The sequence below is a fragment of the Bactrocera oleae genome, chromosome 3 (assembly GCF_042242935.1).
Source record: "Bactrocera oleae isolate idBacOlea1 chromosome 3, idBacOlea1, whole genome shotgun sequence".
NCBI classification, from domain to species: Eukaryota; Metazoa; Arthropoda; class Insecta; order Diptera; family Tephritidae; genus Bactrocera; species Bactrocera oleae.
In genome coordinates this window covers 76,892,809-76,910,402 of record NC_091537.1, presented here as the reverse complement: position 1 = coordinate 76,910,402, position 17,594 = coordinate 76,892,809, and the positions used below count along the sequence as shown (strand labels likewise).

At 33.1% G+C, this 17,594-nt stretch overlaps 6 protein-coding genes across 6 annotated transcripts in view; 3 read left to right on the top strand and 3 right to left on the bottom strand.

Moving 5' to 3' along the window:
- Nucleotides 1-488: 488 nt before the first annotated feature.
- On the bottom strand, nt 489-3,534 carry Taf13 (TATA-box binding protein associated factor 13). Its single transcript, XM_014244480.3, has 4 exons — nt 3,374-3,534; nt 2,970-3,309; nt 2,862-2,913; nt 489-824 (listed from the first exon to the last, which is right to left on the bottom strand). Exons 1-3 carry the CDS (start codon nt 3,416-3,418, stop codon nt 2,891-2,893), a joined length of 408 nt encoding a protein of 135 aa, XP_014099955.1. The 5' UTR covers nt 3,419-3,534; the 3' UTR covers nt 489-824; nt 2,862-2,890.
- Nucleotides 571-1,285, top strand: mRpS18B (mitochondrial ribosomal protein S18B). Its single transcript, XM_036376463.2, has 2 exons — nt 571-869; nt 924-1,285. The coding sequence occupies exons 1-2, from the start codon at nt 571-573 to the stop codon at nt 1,252-1,254; spliced, it is 630 nt and encodes a 209-aa protein (XP_036232356.2). The 3' UTR covers nt 1,255-1,285.
- On the top strand, nt 1,316-2,871 carry Pyroxd1 (pyridine nucleotide-disulfide oxidoreductase domain 1). The gene has a single exon (XM_070106932.1). It carries the CDS (start codon nt 1,316-1,318, stop codon nt 2,789-2,791), a length of 1,476 nt encoding a protein of 491 aa, XP_069963033.1. The 3' UTR covers nt 2,792-2,871.
- Nucleotides 3,535-7,376: 3,842 nt separating the features above from the next.
- Nucleotides 7,377-9,520, bottom strand: nesd (nessun dorma). The gene is made up of 4 exons (XM_014244474.3): nt 9,283-9,520; nt 8,421-9,217; nt 7,739-8,361; nt 7,377-7,670 (listed from the first exon to the last, which is right to left on the bottom strand). The coding sequence occupies exons 1-4, from the start codon at nt 9,425-9,427 to the stop codon at nt 7,472-7,474; spliced, it is 1,764 nt and encodes a 587-aa protein (XP_014099949.2). The 5' UTR covers nt 9,428-9,520; the 3' UTR covers nt 7,377-7,471.
- A 541-nt stretch (nt 9,521-10,061) lies between these two features.
- LOC106624708 (PI-PLC X domain-containing protein 3) lies at nt 10,062-11,750 on the top strand. Its single transcript, XM_014244477.3, has 3 exons — nt 10,062-10,272; nt 10,353-11,004; nt 11,064-11,750. The coding sequence occupies exons 1-3, from the start codon at nt 10,194-10,196 to the stop codon at nt 11,278-11,280; spliced, it is 948 nt and encodes a 315-aa protein (XP_014099952.2). The 5' UTR covers nt 10,062-10,193; the 3' UTR covers nt 11,281-11,750.
- A 2,873-nt stretch (nt 11,751-14,623) lies between these two features.
- Nucleotides 14,624-17,594, bottom strand: part of neb (kinesin family member nebbish) — a 29,471-nt gene continuing 26,500 nt past the window's right edge. The window contains exons 4-5 of the mRNA XM_036376461.2: nt 16,452-16,811; nt 14,624-15,625 (exon numbers count right to left, since the gene is read on the bottom strand). Coding sequence (XP_036232354.2) covers nt 14,789-15,625; nt 16,452-16,811 — 1,197 coding nt within the window. The 3' untranslated portion in view covers nt 14,624-14,788. The remainder of the gene's footprint in view (nt 15,626-16,451; nt 16,812-17,594) is intronic.

The following is a 17,594-nucleotide window of genomic DNA, read 5'->3' as shown; positions in this document are numbered from 1 at the left end:
TTAGTGTTTACATTGAAGCTTAAATTTATTTTGAAGTCGATTTCTTTGATCTTGAAAACTTTTCAAATTTTCCAAATTTGACCATTAATTAATATAATTTTAAAATACAATAAAGCAATTCACTTTTTGACAGTAATAGGTAGAAAATTAATATTTAAAAAAAAATGGTAGTAAATTTTTGACAGAACCAGCAGCTTCAGAGATATGCATGTAAATATAAATATAAGAGATGTGCTGTTATAATGTGATGAATTTAAGAACAATTTTTTATTTATGTTAATACATAATCTAATAAAAAGAAAACATACAAAGTCCTGTCTGTTATAAAGAATAAATGTGTATTTAACTTCAACTCAGCGCAGAGAAAAGAAATTGTTATACATGGCCCTTACATCTATAATTTTTATCTCTTAGGTATGGACTAAAAATATCAGTCATGGTATAATCGATGATATTATATTAACTTCTTTAAAAGCAAGACCGTGCGGTATTGGAACATCACTAAATAGTATATTATTTAATATTTGGTTAGGAACGGTAAAGAAGTTTTTTACATCGGTATAAAGTAAAATGATTACAATTTTACGGACAATATCTAGAAATCTTACTAACGAAAAGTTTTCTGTTGTTAATCGCGCTTCCTTTCCTCAACGGCTTACATGTTTTCATACAGGTGCAATTTTAAGGTGTGATGCAAAGCCGGAAGAAAACGTTAGTGCTTCTGAATCCAATAATCTTACTGCTGAAGAAATAAAAAAGCGCCATAATGACCGAACACAAATTATTCCAGTAGAGACATCAATGAGATACCTTAAAAGTTCTGCCTACAAAGAAACATATGGAGATCAATTAGTTTGGGAGCAGTATAGGTACGAAATAAATGCACATGTATATATTTTTGTCTTATAAATTTTTAATCGTAGGCGTAACCACAAAGGAGCCATCCCGCCGCGTAAAACACGTAAAACTTGTATTAGGAAGGGAGTAATATCTACCGGAAATCCTTGTCCTATTTGTCGTGATGAATATTTAGTGTTAGACCACCGAAATATTGAGTTATTACAACAATTTATTTCGCCACATACGGGTCAAATTCTAAGTTATTCTAAAACTGGCCTTTGCCAAAAAAAACATTTTGAATTAACAGTGGCCGTTAAACGTGCGCAGGACTTCGGGCTTATAACTTTTAACGTGCCATTTAGAGAATTCGATTTAGACGAATACTACGGTAAAGCTGGAGTTAAAAAAGAATAACAAACTAATACACTTTAAATTTACATATTAATTCAGTAATTTTTATGGAAGAAACAAAATAATGGCTTCTAATAGTGTTGACAATATTTCCCAATTCGAACAACATTCATCGACATTCCTTGTAGTTGGTGGTGGGATAGCAGGTGTAACCTGTGCAGAAACATTAGTAATTTACCATCCAGAAGAGAGCATAACTTTAATAACAGAATCGACCGTTATAAAAACTATAGCTAATTTAGAACCCGTAGCAAGATATGTTTATAAATTTGATGTGAAGGAACGATCTTTGAAAGATAAATGTCAAGCTAGCCTTGCACCCACAATTGTAACCATTGTTGATCGGCTTAAGAATATAGAGGCTTTAGATCATTGCGTAACCACTGAGAATGGTCGACGTATCTATTATAAATCTATTTGTCTCTGTACTGGAGCTGCACCCAATCTAGTTCTCGGTAACAATCCTCGAGTTATTGGAATCCGTGACACCGATTCAGTTCTAGCACTGCAGGAATTCTTAAAACATGCTAAAAAAGTTACTTTGCTGGGTAATGGTGGTATAGCAAGCGAACTTGCTTATGAGTTGCATGGAATTGAGGTACATTGGGTGGTCAAAGACAATCATATTGCGTCAACATTTGTAGATCCAGGTGCAGCCCATTTCTTTCAAGAATCAGTACGCCTCAAGCGATCAGAACATAGCAAAGCTGATAAAGAGAAAACACAATCCACTTCGATTGTTAAACGACTTAGATACAAGGAAATACAATTAGAAGAACTGTGTAAGGAAAGCAGCAAAGTTCATGGTGCGGCTTTGGGACCCGATTGGCACAGGAATTTCACATTAACTGGTAATGCATTATCTACAACAGATTTACCGATTATACACTACAAATCATATATTAAGGAAATAATAGAAGAAAATGAAAAAATTGTGGTTACGCTCACCAATGATGAACGTATTGAATGTGATTTCCTTATATCTGCAACCGGTGTCGAACCGCGTCATAATTATTCTTGCTCGATTCCTTTATCTATGGCATCCGACGGAGGAATCGCCGTAAATGACATGATGGAAACAAATGTTTTAGATATTTATGCTGCTGGCGATGTTTGTACCGCTATGTGGGAGCATGGTGATCACTGGTTTCAAATGAGATTGTGGACACAAGCTCGCCAGATGGGTTGTATGGCCGGGCGTAGTATGGGCGCAAAATTAACAAATGAAGTAATTTATCAAGATTTCTGTTTTGAACTTTTTGGACACGTGACTCAGCTATTTGGTTATCCTGTTGTCCTACTCGGGCGATATAATGGCCAAGGTTTAGGAACCGATTACGAGTTACTGATTCGCAGTACTGCTGGTAAGGAGTATATAAAATTTGTACTTCAAAATGGCCGTTTACGAGGCGCAATATTGATTGGGAATACAGAACTGGCTGAGACCTGTGAAAACCTAATTTTAAATAAAATTGATCTTACCCCATATGGAGATGACATTCTTAATCCGGATATCGATATTGAAGACTACTTTGATTAAAAGTCATTGCTATTAAAATATTTTGTTTCTATTCATACAAGTATACATAAATTGAAAATAAAATAATTACATGAAAACCACTTTTTATTTAGCCTTTTGTCATTTGATTTTTGCCTCATTACCTGTAAATAAAGTAAAACTAATTCTTGTAACATGTAGGGTTGAATTTCATACTTACCGACGTATTTAATTTCATCAAAAGCTTTTCTGGCTTTCTTTAATTCTTCATTCATTGTCAATAAGTCTTTGACACGTGCATATTTTCTTTGATCCTTCCTAACTAAAAATATAATATCCTCCACTTGTACTCGCCCAGTACGTCCGATCTCCATTGCTTTGTGGGTCATTTCCGTTATAAATTCAATAACAATATCTTCTAATAAATCCACACTCTCAGTATATGGATTCTTATCATCACCAAATCCATACATCATACATCGAAGCTCCTTGCTGAACAGCCTTTTCCTTCCAGCCGTAGTCGACACAAATTGCTCCTCGCCAAGCTCATCTTCGTCGAACTAAAATAAATTAAAATAATTACATATGTATATGTAAAGTTCAAAAGCCAAATATTTAACAAACATCCGGAGTTTCAAAGTTTTCGTCAATATTTGTGTTTGTTGTCATTTTAGCAACTGACAATTGAACGCTATGATGTTTATTTATTTCTAAAAACGAATTAGTGATGACAAAACATGTAAATACGAAAATATTATCGATTAACTTGCATCGAAAAACATACTGTGACGAACACGGATGATAGAACAAAATCGAATCAACGATAAACTGCCAGAAGCAACTAGTTAGCGAATTCGTAGTTGCCAGAATGTTCTAGAAGCAATGTTTTGTTACAGATTTACTATATAAGGGCTGCCGGATTGTGCAGCAAACACAGTTCTAGTTAGAGTGTTGTCGTGATAAGAACAATTGAGACATAAGCAAGAAGCTGTAAGCTCGAATAACGAGCAATAAGTGTTAAGTTGTTGGAATTAGAAATAAAGATAAGTGTGTAGCCATAAAATTGGGACTTTTATTTAACAATCCAGTGATCGAACTCAAGAGTGAGTTACAGGTAGACGATTTATCGAGAAATCCGTTACAATACTGTGATGAACACGGATGATGGCACAAAATCGAATTGACAATAAATTGCCAGAACCAACTAGACAGCGAATTCGAAGTTGCCAGGATATTCTAGTGGCGAACTTTTGTTAAAGATCTACTATATAAGCGCTGCCGGATGTGCAGCAAACACAGTTCTAATTAGAGTGTTGCCGTGTAAAGAGCAATTAAGATATAAGTAAGAAGTTGTGAATTCGGATAATGATTAGTAAAGCGTTAAGTTGTTTGGATTGAAAATAGAGATAAGTGTAAAGCCATTACTCGTATTTCGTTCGTTTACGACTTATTACTTATAGCTCTTTACTAAGCAGCATTCTAATTAAAACTGTGCAGGTTGCACAATCCAGCAGCCCTCATATAGTACTTTTGCAAAAACATCGCTTCTCGAACATTCTGGCAACTACGAATTTCGCTATCTAGTTAGTCCTAGCAGCTTATCGTGGATTCTATTTTGTTCTGGCATTCGTGTTCGCTTCGTGTTCGCCACACTGTCCTCCACCAAAGTCTGATCGTCCCGATGGGATCTTCCAATGGTCTGTATGCGATACACTATAGTACATCGTTGAGTATTTATTTACCTGGAATGATCCTTCCCAACTACACTGTAATTTGGGTGACAGCCCTTTCTTCAATAAAACCCTGAGGTCATTGCCCTGTCGTATTTGGCTTCCATTTTATCGCTCATAATTTTGGTGCGCTGTCTTATCATAGCATGTATGTATATCCCTCACCTCGTCTTCTAGCATGCTGTTGGGTCCCTTACCATTCCTTCCTCCGGTGGCGTTAATTCCAAACTTCAAATCAATCGATAACTAAAGATTATTACTGAAAATTACCCTTGTTGGAGTCTGCCCCGTTGCTTCATTTACAGTGGACCGATAAGTCATCAGGAACAAAGATATATGAGTGTTCTAATCTTTTTGATACTTGTCCACAACTTTCCTTAAATGTTCTTCCAAGGCTGAATTGAATTGTTCACCATGCCTGCGGATGTAGTGTAGTTACACTCATTAAGTACTCTCACTGGAACAAGTTTATCTTGTCTTGTCATAGCCAGAGTTTTTCCTACAAGTAAGTTTGGTGTAGATTGTTCTGTGGCTTCAACAACCCACAACTTGTTTGTACTATAATTTCCATATATTTCTGCCCAAACAACTTCTTCTAAATTTTGGTAGAATATGTCATCTCTCTGCTATTATCACTCGTCTAATGTTGTCATTATTATCATCTCCGAACATAAGTGGCACTTCTATATTTGTATAAGTCATAACCCTTCATGTTAATTTTGATTATTTGATTTGCTAGAAAGTCTACTCCAATTATGACTTCGTCGAAGACATATGCAGCAATAAAATTGTGTACCACGGCTGCCTTTTCAATTACGATCTCGCACATTACTTTTCCGAAAACTTGAGTATTTTCTTCAGCTACTACACATCCAATACAGTAACGTTACTCATATTCCTGGTAATTTGTGAAATGAAGATTACAGGGCATTTGCTTTCGGGAGCCAGCCTGTGCTCATTCCGGCTGATTTTTGCAGATGCCGTCATTTCGATATCACCTGCGATATCTTTGCATCCTGAGCTTTCATCTGTGGGGGCACTTGTGCTTATATACGTGCAGCGTTTCTAACTGAGACGACAGTTGGGATTATTGTACCTTAATTTCTGATGACACTCCTGCTATTTGTAAGGCCACCTGCGATATATGTACGTGCATACTGCTCTGGCGTCTGTGCCTATATTTGTGCACTATTGCAGCAAAAGTCATGTTCATGTCCACTATCTTTGACGAGCATTAAACTTCTTTCTTTCCTTCTACCTTCGTAGTCTCTTCCTCTAACTCCAATTGAAAAACATATTCGTCATCATTAATGTTTTCCGCCTCCATGGCCTCTCGCATCCGTGATTTTCATACAGTTTTTTATCCATGTGTCGCCAAACCACGTTGCTCCAGCTCCTTTTTTAATTATGGAATCTTAAGGTCGTTAAACTTGGCCATTTTTAAATAATTATTTTCTTGGAAATTTATTTCACAATCCCACTTCTGACACTAATTGTAACGGATTTCTCAATAAATCATCTACCTTGTAATTTACTCTTGAGTTCGATGACTGGATTGTTAAATAAAAGTCCCACTTTGATAGTTATGCACTTCTCTTTTTTTCTACTCGTATTTCGAGTTTACAAAGTTTTGCTCATGGTAGTACTTTGGTATAGCATCTCCCGGTTTCGTAGATAAAATAGGTATTGACGAATAGAGGATAATATGTTTTGCATGTATTTAATTACCGAACACAGGACACGATATAGAAATCTGTTGAATTGTGATTTCTATGCAGTGTGACATTTCATTGCGACACTTCAATTTAGCATTTTTATTTATGATATTTCAGCAGTGATGCTTTTTCAAACCGGTTGCATCATAAATACTGCGCAGTTTGCATAACCGAAAATGTCTCATATTGTTGTTGACAGTCGGAATTTTAATGCCATCTACTGTGATATTAACATTCATTCTCTCCACTTTGGCCCAGTTCGTGAATATTGTCTAATTTCGCAATCAAAAATTTCTCCAGCTTCTCTCTCTGCTTTTTAAGCTCTCTTCTGCTAGTTTTTTGAGTAACAAGGCTTTTTTAGTAGAAACTTGACCAGCTAATGATAGTTACGACGTTCGCAAACAAACATATACTTGCATATAGTAACAGTTAGAGACTATTCATGGGTGTTGTGGAATCCAAGACAGATTTGCGTAGTTGTCAGATTGCAAACCAATTCTGATTTTCAATTTTGTCACAGAATCTGATTGTTTTTCGTCTTTTGGAACATACCCAAAACTAATATTCGAATCAGCTGTTTACTAATGTAACAAAACTTGCAAAAGAATAAATTTGGAAGCTTTTTTTTTTAATTTAAAATACTAAATAAACTATATTAAAGTTTACAATGAGTTACGCTCTTTTAGGTTAGGGAAATATTAAGAGAGCACAGTAATCTACTTGATGCACCAGGGGAATCGCATGTTAAATTTGGTTTACATTTACTTGCATACATTTATATCACATTATCAACTGTTAAATTTCGTAAATTCTCTTAAAATATCTTTTTGTGTTTTATTCTTACGTTTTCCCATATATGTAGAAACTATTATTATTAAATCGTAACAATAATATAAATTAATTTCATAACTTACATTTCAAATCTGTCAGCGACTATACTTTTGCTTTTTTTCTGATAACAAAACCGATCAAATTGGTTTCCGTGATACCCAAAACCGATATAATTTCTGTTTCGAACGTCAAAGCAATAATATTTGAATTCATGACACCTACTTAATTTTTTTAATCGATTTCAATTCTGATTCCGACAACTATAAGATTCTACAACACCCCTAATTATATTCTCTTATAGTTTTAATATATGTACATATATGATTTTAAATATTGATATATGCATCCATATAATATAAAGTTAAGGGCAAATATTTATTTATTGTTTTAGTTAATATATAATTTGTGTCGATTAAGAATTATGTATAATATTAAACCTAACTTTGTTAATATGACTTGATGGCACCTTCCACTTTCGCCGTTTGGTCCTTATTAATAGGGGTTTCGAAACCATTCTCATTAGCACTCAAAACATTCAATGTATCTCTTGAAATAATCATTTTGCATATATTTTGCACAAATACATTTACTTTACAACCTTTGAACTGACATTCTCCAATGAATGGTGTAGTTGCGTCAGAGTATCTATTAAAATAATTAATAAATATATTAAAATTACGATTAATCCAGTTTGCCTATAACTGATTACTTACTTAGCCCACTCCTCTAAATGGTTCAAAATTGTATACCTGGCATTAAGGTTTTGTGGTTTGAAGACTGTTGACACATGTATTGCATTATTAAGGGAATTCGTTATTTTAGAATCATCAAAGTGACATTTTGAGTGAACACTCAAATCGATGCCAATTTTACAATTCAAAACGTTTGTATGTTTTAACTGTAACAATGACTCATTCATTACAGTTACACCGGTTGCAAATCGTTCCACAACGCATTTTTCAAGAATAACGGTTGTTCCTTTATGGCATATAATGCCCTGTTGAGTATTTGTTTTTCCATCGCCAATTAAAATACAATTCCGCAGACGCAATGTTCCACTTTTTACTAAAATTCCAGTTTGTACGTTGCGACAGTCTAAGACTACATTTTCAATAGTAAAAGACATTTCGAAAACAAAAAGAACACTTTCTTCATCTGATGACGATATCGAAACATTTTCTTTAATAAAGTAATCCGATGATTTTGTGAACTTCTCTTTGTCTGTAGTAAGACCACATATCCTACCGCCATCGGCCATATTTTCCAAAAATTTTACAGTATGACGGCCAGGTGAAAGATAAATACAGTCATAATTATTACAAGTGTTTAAAATTTCCTTAAAAAAGAGTTTATTGAATTTTGTGTATGAATCCAGAAACAAACAGTGTACCATACCTGCAATGTGGGAACGGTTTGAACCAAAGCATCTTTTGGAATGCTCTTCTTGGCAATTTGGATTAAATATATTTGTTGATCAAGTATGCATGGCGTCATTACAAAATAAATTTGTACAAGTTTTCTTTCGCTAGATATGTCATTGTGCTCATTTTCATTGAAATATTTTACTTCTGGAAATTTTATTTCTTGAAAAATTTTTCTCATTTCTGGATTTTCTAATAATTCAATTTCATTGCGAATCATAGCTAGGCGCAAGTGCAATCTCATTAAATCAGTTACTTCTGTTTTACCCATCGTTTCTTCGAGGTCTGCTTCGTCTTCGTCAGTAAGTCCTAGTTCTAGGTACTCTCGTCGTTGTTGTAAATACTTAGATTCTGTAAGCAATTTACGTATATGGGCTGCCAAGGGTTTTTTCATTGTTCTTTTACGCAAGTCATAGCAAAATCGGATACGTGACTCTAAATGCTTTTCTACCCAATTAAGGTCGTCATCGTTATCATTGTCCCATGGCATCCAAACATGAGTATAAAAGAACCTTAAACGATCAATACAATCAGCAGTTCGTTCAATGTTTAATTCGGAGTTTTCTTGCTCTTTCGTAGGCCATAGATCTTTCAAGAAAACTTCGTGCTTCTCCGGTATATGAATGTCTTCATCTTGAACTGCTTGTATAATAAATATAGCTTTCAAATCTTTAAAAATAACTTGCTCCACGTAACCGAAAACTACAGTTGGATATCTAATACATAATTCTTCACATATCACTCGAGGAATCTTCCATAGTGCTTGCCAACCTATATTTTAAAATACAATTTTCCTTTTTAGAATATGCCATGTAGTTTAATGACGCACCATGTACCTGCTGGTTCAATCTGAAGTTCAATATAATATGACCACTCGGAACGTACTTGAGATGCGGGTATAACTTCATCTTTCCAAGATAAAACTCCCATAGATTCTTCCAAGCGGTCAAGCAAACACTTATCAAATTCATAAACTTCCATTGCACAAATTTCAAATATTAGGAAAAGAAAATCTTGAACACAAATTCAAATAGGTCACGGCGTTGCCAACCACATTGCATTAAGATAAAAACTATCGATAAGTACTACCAATTTTGAGTGTAGATAATTGTGGGCAACCAATTGTCGGATTGATTGCCAGATAAACATGGCTCCCACCCAGCTCAGGAACTAGGAAGAGCATCTTAATTTAAAATAAGTTTTTTAAAGAATGTTTGGTGGTTTTACTAGTTTTCTTAATATCTGGTTAGCAAACATCTGTCAGTTGTTATATTTATAGGTAAGCTAAAAACTTGGTGAAAATGGTTCTGTCAGTTATTAAGTGTTGATTGGTCAAGACCAAAGGATCCGTTCCGAACCCATGTTGAATTACTAAATTGCTTAATAAGCAAACTATGACATTTAATAATGAATAAAGTAAATGTAAATGATGATAGTTTAATATCAATAAAACAGTTTTTCAATAAATAAACTATTAAATACTATAGATTATTACTTTGCCTATTTTAGCTAAATTCCCATTCGGTAGATTTCAAACACAAAGTTACATTGTATAATAATTTTGAAGCATAAAATGTCATTGAAGACACTATATAAGAAAAAAACTATCGCGGTTATCGATATGTTGCGAATATTGAATTGTGATTTTGTTTACATTATTATGCTTTGTCTGCTGTCATACTATTAGAATTTATTAATTGTAATTTGATATAAGTGAACCCATGAAGTTAGAAACAAGAAAGAAATAATGGATGACAACGGTCAATGGATGACATCACTTCCAAATGAACTGCGCAATTTGCCAATCATCAATCTTGCAATACCCGGTACATATCAAGATTCCAAATTTAAACACGTACCTAAGTTTAGTAACAATCTCTTTTTTATTATTATTTGAACTTTTAAGGTTCTCATGATACAATGTCATATGGAATAAAATCTGGAGCAAAGCCTGCTCCAGATGCAGAACGGTCGACAAGGTGGTTGAATTTCTTTTTCCCTTGGTGTGTGAGACGTTGGGCGAAAACACAGTCTTCCAGTGTTTTGGAACAATTGTGGTTAGGAGTGCGATATTTCGATTTGCGAGTATGCCAAAATAACGATAAATTCTTTTTTGCTCATGGACTCTTTGCAATGGAAATTTTTGAACCACTGGGAGAACTTAAGCGCTTTTTACTTTCAAATAAGGGAGAGATTTGCATTTTGGACTTTCAGCATTTTTACGATATGAATTTGTTGCATCATGCCCAACTACAGAAACTTTTACTGGAATTATTTGACTCCCTGCTGTACACTAAATTTCATGGAACCATAACAGATTTTACATTGAATAGATGTAGTACGTTGGGTACACAAATATTTTTAATTTACCGGCGTTGTCCCTTGCCTTTGCCAAAAGAATTTTGGCCAAGTAATACTTGGCCGACTCCATGGCCAAATGTTACTTCCATTAAGAAACTTGAAACATATCTTCAACAATCACTTTTGTCCAGAAAACCTTCTCAAGGATTCGTCTCACAATGTGTATTGACACCTTCTGGCAAATACATAACGCTAAGGTGATTATTCTAATATAATATCAATGTATAACATGAGATTAGTACCAAAGAAATTTCAGGTTCTTTTCTTCTTTACGTAAAACTGCGAAAAAAGTTAACAAGAAATTGAAACCGTGGATTGAAGAACAAATACCAGGACCCTTTCTGGATAATGAATCACCTAAAACAAATGTGTTCATTACAGATTTTACCAGTTTAGATAACGGACTATTTTGTAAGATGGTAATAGGGCTTAATTATAAAATTGAAAATGTTTCAAAAATCGGTGATAGTTAAAACAGTTTTTTTTAACGATGTATGTATGTATAAAAAAGGTTTATTGTTTAGAAAAGGAGTACTAACTAAGAAGTAATGAATCGGTTGTAGTTATTTTTTTTAACAAAGTATAAAGATATATCGCAAAGAAAGTTTTTAATATTTAGAACATAATTATTTTAATATAAAAGAGGCTTAGTTATTAAATTAGAAATCTGAAAAAAAATGATTGCAGTTATTTTTTTTAACAATGTACAAAGATATATAATATAACCAAGAAGGAGTTTAGTATTTAGCACAGAAAGTTGTAAGCGTTATTTTCAATTCCGATAAGCAATTTCACTGCTGAATTTCTAATACGGAGAATTTCGATTTATTGCTTTTGTAATATATATAGGAAAAAAAGGTTTCTGGACTTTAAGGATAATATATAATAATAATTACTTGTAAAAATTTTATTTTAAAAATATAAAGAAAGCTAAAATATAAAATGGATTTAATACTTATTATTCATTAACCTACTTTAGCCATGGCCTGTGCAATACTCCATATTTATCGAATATGTGATTGCGATAGATTATCCTTAAAGAGTCTCACCAGATGGGACAGCACATAATCTCTAATTGCCGAATTGTCCGAAGGCCGTCGTGTTGTACCTTATCTGACTAAATGTTGTGTACTCAGCAAAGTCATTGCTGTATCTTCCTAGTTGAAAAGTACTCGGTTTATAGCATTTTTTGTATTCGGTATAGTTACATGTTATACCTCCACGACAAAAACTTGCCTGTGTATTAAGAGTAAACTTAACTACCAAGTATTTTTGGCGTTGTCTTGAATACGGACAAAATTTTAGTCGCAGAAACTAGCAGGTCTCTCAGAATTCTTGCGCTCTCAAGCTAGTTTTCTCTTTTCTGCTAGTTTTTTAGGTTACGAAACGCTGTTCCAGCAGATAGTGATAACTATCACCGTTTCCATTCGGAAACAAACCTATTCCAGCCAATAAAAATACGAATAGATTGTAAATAACACAAAATCATCAAAATATAAACAAGAAGAAGAAATGAATGCATAATAACTTCACCACTTCCGGCGGAAATGGCATCGAAAAATTTAAAAGTGTAGTTCAAAATATTAGTAAACTACCTTGCAAATTTAAACGATTTCTAAGTATTCTTTCTCAGTTAAAAAAAATCACAAAAAACACTCGAATTTCGGCCTCCTAATCTGGTATCCTCCTTTAATCCATATTTATTATTTAGCCACACGTGGTGTTTTCATTTTGTTTAAGGATGTGTTTGAGTAAATTTGTTATTCAAATGACAACATGGATAGTTCATGCTTAAAACTGCATAGTTTTAGGCGCATTTTTTTTTGTGCCAAACAAACTTTAAAATTTTTTTTATTCAGTTTTAGTGTCACTTAAAAAAAGTTACAAACATACAGTGAAGCTAATAAAAGCGTTATAAAAATGGGCATTATTTTACACGAATTAGCCTTACTTCCCCCTTAAATCCCGTATGTACTGTTGCTCACAGAATTGTCACAGAATTGAACGTACTTCAATTGTAATTGAAGAAAAACTGTAAAATCAACTTTTATACCGAGTCTATCACCATTTTACTTATTTATATTAATTAACAAAGTCTACTAGTTCCTTTAGATGATTAATAAAAAACGAGTTTTTAAAAATAGTAGTATGTATGTAGTAGTAGATATGACATGTTTTAACTTTTAACATAGCAGATCTACCTAATTCAGTGAATAACTTACCTTACACCATATCGGTCAGAATTTTACAGATAATTAAACCCTTTGTCTTATAATAAAATTTTTTTTGCAGTTTTGCAGCAAATTTTTCTGACTCGGCTATGCGGATTGCGCCCCTCGCGTCGGTTGGGCGGGAGGAGGGTAATCGTTGGGTTATTATTATCAAAAAATTTCGCGACTATACATTAAGATATAAACTACCTATCTTTTATGTAGAATTTTATTAAAATGGGTTTAGTAGTTTGTGAGTTTATTGCGAACAAACAACGTGAAATTTAATTTTGATACACAGAGATAAATTTAATTAATCTGTATATACATACATACATATGTATGAGAGCTGGGGTAATTTGTGAAAGCATTTCAATATTTTCTAAGATATTTTACATATTAACCGATATACATATCCAGCATATTAGAGGTATATGGGGATTACGAGTAGTATTGGCCCGATTTTATCATAACCGACATATTATTACTAGAAAACGATGCTCTTTGAGTTTCATTAAGATCACTCACATATTGTCTGTTATATACGGTACAAAGCCAACCGAAAGTTTGAAAATCCTTATATTGGGTATATGAGAGCTATGAGTGTTATTGACCCGAATATATCCTCTTTTGGTATCAGGACATATTATTACCAGGAAAAAAAGACATTATCTAAGTTTCATTGTTATATCTCTCGATATATTCCTTATCAAGGGGGATTGATCAATTATGATCCGATATCGAATAACTTCATTTGTGCTTGATTTGCATTGTGTAATTAAATCAGGTTGAATTTAAAATTGTGTTATATGCAGGACTTCGATTTAAAAAAATAAAATGTGGGATAAAAAATCCAATTATGTTTTTTAATCCAAGACGTTTGGGATTAAAAATTTAAAATATTACAACTTTTCTTTTTGATTCTTAATTATATGCTTAAGATTGAATTTTTTTTTTGTCAATCTGGTAGTGAGATTAAACATTTATTTTTTTTTTAACCCGGTACGCGGGATTAATTTTTTGATTTAAATAAAAAAAAAATTTTAATCTTAAGCAAATAATGAAAAATTAAAAAAAGAATTTGCTTTAGAATTAACATTTTTTCGGGTTCATTTAAATCAAAAAAATTCGCAACCCTGCTCCGAACCCTGCACGTCACGAGGTTTCATCATCGGCATGCTTGGTTCATATAGCTTTAGAGGCTTGTGAGATATGTACATAAAACCTATTAAGGGCGAGGCCACGCCTTCTTTAACCCAGAATTCAACTCATCATCCTGATAATTTATATATACATAACCCTATATCTATCTTATTTAGTTTTAGGGTTTGCGTGAAGAAACTCTTTGTAGCATGTTGCGGGAGTATAAAAATTTAATTTAATTTTCTTTTCATAGCATGGTTTGTCTGAATACATATCGGGCCAGATGATGTCGAAATTAAAATAGTAACCGTATTCATTTATTTGACCGCGTGTGCCAGACAGTTTGACTTACTGAAACCGAACACATAGTAAAAATGTATATTCATATCGCGCCGTTTTTCAAAACGGTAAGAAATTAAAAAAAAAATATTTGCAGAATTATCATTGGGCCCACATCATCAAATTGAACTTATAGATATTTTAATGCATTTTAATTAATTTTTTTATTATAATATTAAATAATATTATATATTATATTATTTAAAATATAAACATTAAGCGTGCAGAATATTAAATACACAGATTTTACTAATAAAAAGAATATACAAACATAATATTCGTCTAAATACTAATCTATGAGGAAACGTACAGCCTTTTGCATTTTAGCTGCCGGTACTTCACCATCGTCGATGATTTGACTTCGATCAAGGTAAGAACGCATTCCATGCATAATTTTCTCAATTTCCATTAGTGAGTCCCTAAAACGTTGCTGTCCCTCACTAGAAATGTCGTTAGGTACATTTTCTTGCTCATTATTAAAGCGATTACATAGCATTCTTAACCGTGATGCGGAACGCTCCATATCACGTAAATGTATCAATGCCAATGCGTTAAAATCAATTCTTAAATTATTACAGTTCGAAGTGGAATTATTTGTGGTCAAGTTTTGCGATATATTTGGTGTGTTTTTTGTCGATGAGTCAATACAATCGTCGTACTTTAACACTTTCTTTGTTATGAATCTTCCCGGCAACGATGACTGCACGAAACATTCATCATTTATTAAGGACGACGCTTTAATGGGCGATGGTGAATGTGAAGATGTGTTGAATAAGTGCAATTTATTAATTGGATTTTTCAATAAAGCTTCCTTGACAATGTTTAAGTTTAGTGAAATTCGACTCGAGTTTAATGAATCGTTTAGTGTTGCGCAATCGTCACCTTCCAGTGGCTCCCAGTTCATATCTACACAATTGAACACATTATCGGCACTTAAATCGTCATTGTTACGCACCATATCGAGCCACACACTGAGCCTCGCGATAGGCCATTCGGCTTTATGTTGATGAAATTTATCATGTAGCAGCACGACGGTATGAAATATGCCGAATTCGTCAAGAACCTGTGAGTGTCGAAACTCTACCTGCATACCTAAACTACGACACCGTTGCGTAGCTTCCTTTACCTAAAAAAATAATCCATATACAGTTCGTTATCAAAAAGTCAAAATCCATGAATATTTTATGGAGCTTTATAAATATAACTGATATTATCTGTTACCGAACGCTCTTAATGATCCTTTTTTCATAATTTGTGCATTTTGAGAAATACTGTTACATAGTTATATGCAGTAGCGGACAAAGAATCCATATATAAATGAATGTTTGTCAGTATTTCCTTTTGTAGAATCGTAAACTATGCATTTGATCATGTGATGATCTTTAGAAAAGTTGTTGTGCATGAGTCAAAGAAAGTTTCATAAAAAAAACCTTGATTCCATTTTTGAAAATTTATAGTTTAGTGGATTCTATGCCGACACGTATTAACGTATCATAAAAATCAAAACAAACCCAACAAAATATTGAAAGCTAATTTTAATATAACGTTATTCGTTTCTTTTTCAGTTTATTTTCATACATTTGAAAAAAAGTATGTTTAGAATCCTTTTTTATATGCTCTTTTGTGTGTTCAAAAAGAAGAAGAATTGTTTTGATTAACTACTATAATCTAACTGTCTGGATTGCTTTGTCCGCTACTGGATATACATATATATATATGTACACAGGTACTACAATTAGTTGGTTTCGTCCGATTTTCAAATTTTTTTTAAAACAATATTGATACAGACATTTGTTCGTATTGTAAATTATTTAAAATTGTGGTTTGTTTTAATTTTTGATGATAAATGTTGTGAACAAAATTTGATTGCGTTAAAAAATTCAAGCATAAATATAAAAGTGTAAAACAAATCATATAACAATTTAAATTGCATTACCAAATATAATACATACCATTAGCTGTGTTTTATGTAGACTCTTATCACTGGGGTTTTGCATAATATTATTGATGTCATCAAGAAAGTTTGATTTGAAAGTTGGCGTATAAGGTGTAATTACAGGAGTTTTGTCGGTATTATTTTGTGCTTCTTCTTGAAATGCTTTTCGTTCCGTTTCTAGTATTTCTCTATTGCATTTATATTTTAGTTGTTCCAATTCCAGCTTTTGCATGCGTTCATTAAAATTACGTTCATTCTCTGCACGTTCAAATTCTATGCGTGACAGTGCTGCGCGTTTTTCCTCTTCCAATTCGTTTCGAAGCTTCTCTTCCTGTTTGTGTAAAATTTCTTCATGAGCCATTTGAAAATCGACCACCTGTTCAATTCAAATAATAGAAGCTAATGAATTACCATATATATTTTTAAGGTACTCTTTTAAGTAAATTTAACAATGATACTTATTTTCCTTTATGTTTTTCCACCGGATATTGTATATGCTAAAGAAATTAAAATTTGTATGTAGATACAGTAGCTCACTAATAATTTTAAATAACATTATTTGCACTTAACTTGTGTATTTATAGATTAACTTATTGAGACAATAAAAAATATACTCACGAAAACATATTTCATAGTTTCTTATTTATCAATGTTATTTTATTATTAGTTGCATTTCAAAGTATGTCCTTGTTAATTTGATGCTGCGGTTATCAAATCTCCCAAATTTTCTTAAAAACAAGAAAAAACGTTAACTTCGATTACACCGAAGCTAGTCAGTTATATGCTATAGTGGTCCAATCTGAACAATTTATTGATTGCACCACTGATCCAAGAACTGGATTTTGATCGTTTAGTTTATATGGCAGATATGGCGATAACGCAAGGCTAGTGGCGATAACGCAAGAGAGACGGCGAACTTAAAGACTAGTTCGTGTATATATAGACACACGCATAGACGCACATGGCTAGTCACGCTGATATAAATATATATATATATATTATAGGGACTGCGCTGTTTCCTTCTTCAAACCTTCGTGGCGAACCGAACATAACCGAAAGTTATGAGCACTAAAAATTAGCAACTGAGTGAACACAAAATTTCAGATGGAAGGTACTGATAAGGCTGGGATCCGAACCAGGTGCTAAAAAAGTGATTACA